Source organism: Sarcophilus harrisii, chromosome 5 (genome assembly GCF_902635505.1).
Source record: "Sarcophilus harrisii chromosome 5, mSarHar1.11, whole genome shotgun sequence".
Lineage (NCBI taxonomy): Eukaryota > Metazoa > Chordata > Mammalia > Dasyuromorphia > Dasyuridae > Sarcophilus > Sarcophilus harrisii.
Window position 1 is genome coordinate 269,618,381 of NC_045430.1, and position 5,767 is coordinate 269,624,147.

The 5,767-nt window shown below is 48.4% G+C and overlaps 1 protein-coding gene across 1 annotated transcript; it reads right to left on the bottom strand.

Annotated features, from left to right (window-relative positions):
* Window positions 1-240: 240 nt before the first annotated feature.
* On the bottom strand, window positions 241-5,305 carry RPL14 (ribosomal protein L14). The gene is made up of 6 exons (XM_031940469.1): window positions 5,112-5,305; window positions 4,369-4,470; window positions 2,761-2,855; window positions 1,318-1,417; window positions 1,177-1,230; window positions 241-545 (listed from the first exon to the last, which is right to left on the bottom strand). The coding sequence occupies exons 1-6, from the start codon at window positions 5,112-5,114 to the stop codon at window positions 279-281; spliced, it is 621 nt and encodes a 206-aa protein (XP_031796329.1). The 5' UTR covers window positions 5,115-5,305; the 3' UTR covers window positions 241-278.
* Between the last annotated feature and the right edge of the window lie 462 nt (window positions 5,306-5,767).

Consider the following 5,767-nt stretch of genomic DNA (forward strand, 5'->3'; position numbering starts at 1 on the left):
TTGGCTCACCAGGGATTATCCTCTCTGGTCGGGCTCAGTGAGGTCCAGACCAAATTGCCCCTCCTACCTCCTTCCAGCTTAGGCATCAGGAGTGCACCCTGGTCTGCCCTAAGGCAGAAGAACTACTATAAACTGAGCTGGAAGACTTTCCATTTTAGGATAAAAACCTTATCTGCCCTGAGCTGTGATCTGAACCCATGGGACAGACTGGCTCTCCATCACAAAGAACCACTCAGACAGTAGGTGTATAGCAAAACCTTTATTTAATTTGTGGCGACTTATTTTTTGGCCTTGGGGGCAGCTGCTTTCTGAGCGGGCCCTTTCTGGGCGGGCCCCTTCTGAGCGGGTCCCTTCTTGGCTGGGGCCTTCTGGCCAGGGGCTTTCTGACCCTTCTGGGCCTTCTGGCCCTCAGCCTTCTTTGCGGGGATCTTCTTGGCGGACACCTTGGAGGCCAGTGCCTTCTGGGTAGCTCCCTTCTTAGGGGACCCCTTCTGGGTAGAGGCCTTTTGGAGCTTCTTCACTTCATGCTTGATAATTCTGTTTCTCTGAAAGTTTTACAACATGACAAAATCACCTGCTTAATCAAGGTTTGCTGAGCTCTCATTTAAGTGAACAGGAAGGACCCTGTGTTACATCCTAACTGTTAAGACCAGTAAACATCCCAGGTAATCAATTTTAGAGTTGGAATGAAAACAAAACCCAGAGGGAAGGAATCCAAATCCTAACTAATGATGTACTCATTTCAAGCAACATTTGAGCTCTGCAAGGTCATCCCAAGAAAAACAGACATATGAGGAAAGGAATTCTTGGGATAAATCTGGTACTGTGTGAAGTCTCTTCACAAAATGACATACTGTCACTGGCCCTTCAAGGACTTCTGAAGACATAATTCGATAACATTGTAAAGGCAGAGATCGCGTTCAGCGAAGTCCCATGATTTAAGCACTCTCCTTCAAGTCTGTAAAGACCAGGTAGCTTGATTCTTTAGGCAAGCTTTAGGAGAGGTGGGATGTGGAAAGAGGAATCTCAAAATGGCAGCTACAAACACAGGGCCCCTGACCCTTCTCAGAGGAAACTACAAGGCTGCAGTCTCTAGAGCAATCCACACTTCTTTGGAATCATCCATAAACAGGGCGGAGCAAACATACCTGACAAAGAATATAAAATATTTCTTACCATTTTCTTGGCCTTCATGACTTTGTAACGGTCAAAATCTGTCATCTTAGCTTTCTGTTGAGAAAAAAAGAATTTGAGTTTTATTGCAGCACTTCTAAAAATGTTCCCAGACCACCTGAAGAATCCCATCCCAATCAATACCCTTTCTCTGGCTTCGATCTTCTTGGCCCATCTTGTGGCTTTCCATTTTGTATTGATCTTTTCTTTCTCCCAAGCAGCCCGGACATACTTCTGCCGAGCACTACAAAGAAAACAAAATTAATCGATATTACATATTTGTTAAATTTATATTAAACTATTACTAGCCTTGATGCTACAAAGCTCTTTAGCTGGAAATAAGTCTTCTTAAAAATTATCTTTAGGCTAATTTGCACTTCCTTCTAGCTTAGTCACCCAGTACTAAGTATTATTCTGCACAGCAAATCAAGGAATCAAGAGTGAATTTAAAAGCCACTTTTATTCCTCTGGGAACCCAATTTTTTCAATGCCCCCAAACAGGTTCCTTAGTCAGACCTAAGTGATGACAGTTCTCACCCATACAGAAGCCCATGGATCCTCTACTGAGGTTTAGTAAGCACCTTCCCTAGTTTTGTGGCTCCCTGTGTCTAGTCCAGTGTCACCCATCACAAAGGGACTCAATTATCCAGCTGATACATAAGGTGGTCTGAAGCTTCTAATACCAAGATCATAGATAAGATCATCATAAGATCAGATCATTGTTCTCAATGAAACACCAAGATAAGAGTGTTAAATCTGTGGTGACAGAGTATTGGCCATAACTCATTGGTGAAAGGCTAAAAAATTCAAAGCTGTGTCTTCTGAACTAGACACAGAAGAAAAAAAGGTACTGCTGTTCAGACAAAATACAATGAAAGTGTCCAAAAAGGGGAGCCCTGAATGTGGGAGAGTCTGGACTTGAATAGAATTCAGCCCTTGCTGCTTATCAGCTCTATTAATAGGCAAGTCCCTCTGCCTCTTCCTGCTCATTTCCTCAGCTATAAAATGAAAGGACAACCTTAAAACTATCTTATTCCAGCAACTGTAATATCATTAAAAAATATATTATTAAATATAAATATAATATTATAAACAATCCTTAGCATGGACTTCCCAGCTGGCAGGAATTCATTCTTTTTGTTACTGAAGCAGCACTCTATATGCTGCAACAGGCCAGCTGTTGTAGGAAGGTTTCACAGGTACAAGTGGTACACCACAACAGTACAAACAAGATACAAGAGGCAGGATCTGGTTTCTCAGACTTTACAATCATTGGAATCTGATAAGAGAATTCCAATCAAGACTGCAAATCTCCTGGACCCTCCATGCATCTCTAGAATGATTTTCTTATTGCTTTATAGTCTTTCAGAAAGTCCGAGTAAATACCAGTATGCAGTTAAGGAAAAAGAACCCCAATATATTGCAGTGTCACGATGGCAAATGACTCATGAACAAGTAAATCTATCATTAAGCCATCAAGACTAAGTTAAACATGTACAGTTTAAAAATGTATTTCTGAGGAAAAAAACAAATTTTCAAGTTCTTCGAATAAAACAAATATCATTTTAAGAACCAAAAGAAAGTTACCTGTGTGGGAACTTGAGAACAAAGTCTGTAAGCTGCATACATTTGAATGGCATGGCTTGCCTCCTCACACCACTGCAAGGGCCATCGACCAATGCCTAAAACAAATGGCATGTCCAGTCAGCATTTAGTCCCATCAATAAAAGGTACAGGAAAATTAGGGCAAAATGAAGAAGTCCAAAATCTGAAACTATGGATCTCTAATTACCAGGAAAATATACATTTTCCATATAGTGTTTCAAAGCCCAATAGTTCAGGGACATTACAAGAACCTCCAATTCTTTTGCATTCAACACTCACTGAATGAATCTGAAACAACATACTACAAATACAGGAGATAAAACAAAATTTACTAGAAGTTTAGAAGGTCAAGGGGCACCATAATATTCTTCTAAGAAGTAAAGGCAGACTATGCTGTGGATAATACACACCTCACATCCCTAGACTGCAGCACTGGCCAAAGTCTGACTTCATTGCAATGTTAACACTACCCCCCCACCCCTCAAACCAAAGGGTGTGTAAAGTAAAATTTCAAACCCAGATAATAATAATAATACTAATGTATAATATTGTGTAATATAAATTAATAACAAAAACTAATTATTTATATTGTCCTTATTATGTGCCAGGCTCTGTGCTAGACATCATACAACTACCTTATTTGGCCCTCACAACAATCCTTCAACGTAGGTGCTCTCATCCCCATTTTACAGATGATTCCTTTTTATACAGAAACCATTAAGTGATGAAACAAAAATTCTGTAAAATGACAGCCTCCACTGTCACTGTCAAGGATCTCCCAATCTGCTAGACCCATAAGAATGACACAAAATGGGGGATATGAGGAGGAAAATCTGAGGGAGAAAACACTCGGCTGAGGGGACCAAGAAGGGTTAAGGGGATGGCACCTAACTCGGGCACGGAATTACCTGACAGAGAAATGAGATGCCTGAAGGCATGGGCACACATGGGAATACAGAGGTGAGAAGTGGAGTATTATAAACAAAGCTGCAAAGGCGGCATTGGGGAAGCATTAATTATTAATAATGAAACGGGAAGATGAACAGCAAACCGACCTGGTCAGATCCATTTTTACAAACTAGATGAGACAATTCATTTGGACCCTCGCTCTATTCCAATCTCAATCAATTTGATAAGATTCCAAAGGAGTCATATGCTGCTGGTCTTGGAGGAGAGTTCAATAGCTCTCAACACAACCCAGGAACCTTCTCTCCCAGGTCCTGCCCAAGTCCATCTCTGAAACGTTTCTTAACTGCACCTTCCCCCCCCCCCCCCCCAGCCCCCTTGCCCCGGACTGCAACAGCGACGGGGGTGCGGGGAAGTCTCTGCCCCCTGCAGTGGAGGTTACCTCTGACCCCGTCACCGGCTCCCCCCCCAAGCTTGATCTCCCAGCACCGGCGCCCCCATTCTCACCGCTGGGTTTCCTCCCCCTCCCCCATTGCATTTGTCGGGCCGGGAACGCCGCACATGCTGGTGCGCCCCCCGGGGGACCCGGCTGTCGGCGGCCGAGGGACGCTGCCGCGCAGGACTCGCGGCCCCCAGCGGGCACTAGCCGGCATTACTAAGGGCTCGGGGCGGCCTCGGACCTACCCGGTTCTGGTCGATGACGTCCACGATCGCTACCAGCTTGCCGGCATGCGGCCCGAAGGAGATGTAGGCCACGCGGCCGATCTCCACGTAGCGCTTGAACACCTGGGGAGGACAGAAGCGCCGCTAAGTGAAGCCGCCGGAGGGTTTTTTAAGCTGCCTGAGGGGCCGACCAGGAGCGGACGTTCTGCGTTGGCCACCAAGGCCACGTTAGCTGTGAGCCCCGGGCGTCCGGCCCCACCCGGCGCCCTCGCTTGCCTCGGGCCTCAGTTTCCCCCGGGCCCTTTCCTTCCCAGGCTGCTCTCGGGTTTCGCTTTTCCGGGATTCCCCGGGGAGCCCCCGCCCTAGCGGGCCGCTGCTCCCCCTTCCCCATTAGCCCGAGCTCCTCCGGGTCACAATGTCGCGGGCACTGCCGGGCTCGCCCCCAGCACTGGGCAGGAGCGGAGCCAGGGCTGCTCCCCTCCGCGCCGGGCCGCGTGGCCCGAGAGCGAAGCCCGGCGCAAGCGCACCACGGCCCCGCGCAGGCGCCTTGGGCTCCGGCCGCTGCCTCGGCCTCCCCTCCCGCGCCGGGAGCCGGGCGTCTGCCCTTGCCCCGCGAGCTCTGCCGCGGCTCCGGGCTCCCCCCCGCCGCCAGCGCCCTTCCCGCGCCCGCCCGCAAGTTCTCGGGCACGGGAGACCCCACAAGCGGCCCGGTGGCAGACAGTCCCGAGCCCCGAGGCCGGGAGCGCCAGCCCAGCCCTACTCACCATGTCGGCGGCGCCGAACGAGAAGGGCCGGAGAAGGACTGCGCACGTGCAGAACACAGCTCCCTCCCCACGCCGGCAGGCACGCACCGGAGTCGTAAAAGGCTCTGATTGGCTAGGCGCCCAGCCACGACGCACGCGCACTGGGAGAAGCTGGTCAGGCTCGAGGGGGCGCAGGCAGGAAGCCTGAGAGAGCGTTTAAGACACCTGGGAACGCAGCGATGAGCGTGATACGCATCTGCGCATGCGTGCTTCTAGCTTCGGACAGTTCTGCCCTGACGTGGGCACGTGACTTCAATGAGATTCGGTCAGAGGAAATGTAGCGATGGAAGAGACCATCTAGTGGGTGGGTGGGGGGGAACGTTGGGTCTGAGTCTGGGGTCACGTCAGGTCAACCAGCATGTTGCTGAAATTTACTCGGGAAAGAGACTTGCCCTCGGGGAGCTTGCACTCCAGTGAGCTCCTAAATTAAATTAAATAAAAATTAAATTAAAAATAATAACAACTTAATTTTTACATAATTGGCCTCCTTTGTGATCCTTTCTTTTTTATTGTAGGAATCTGAGAGCACCTGGGCTTCTCCAAGCCTGGACGGTACATGATAGGTGCTAAATAAATGCTTAACTCCTCCCCCTTCCCAGGGCTTTATTCGGAGAGCG

Coding starts and splice junctions, on each gene's coding strand:
- RPL14 (XM_031940469.1), bottom strand. Junction 2,856..4,368: donor ACGTCATCGACCAGAACCGG/GTAGGTCCGAGG, acceptor CATTTGTTTTAG/GCATTGGTCGATGGCCCTTG. Junction 1,231..1,317: donor AGATCGAAGCCAGAGAAAGG/GTATTGATTGGG, acceptor TTTTCTCAACAG/AAAGCTAAGATGACAGATTT.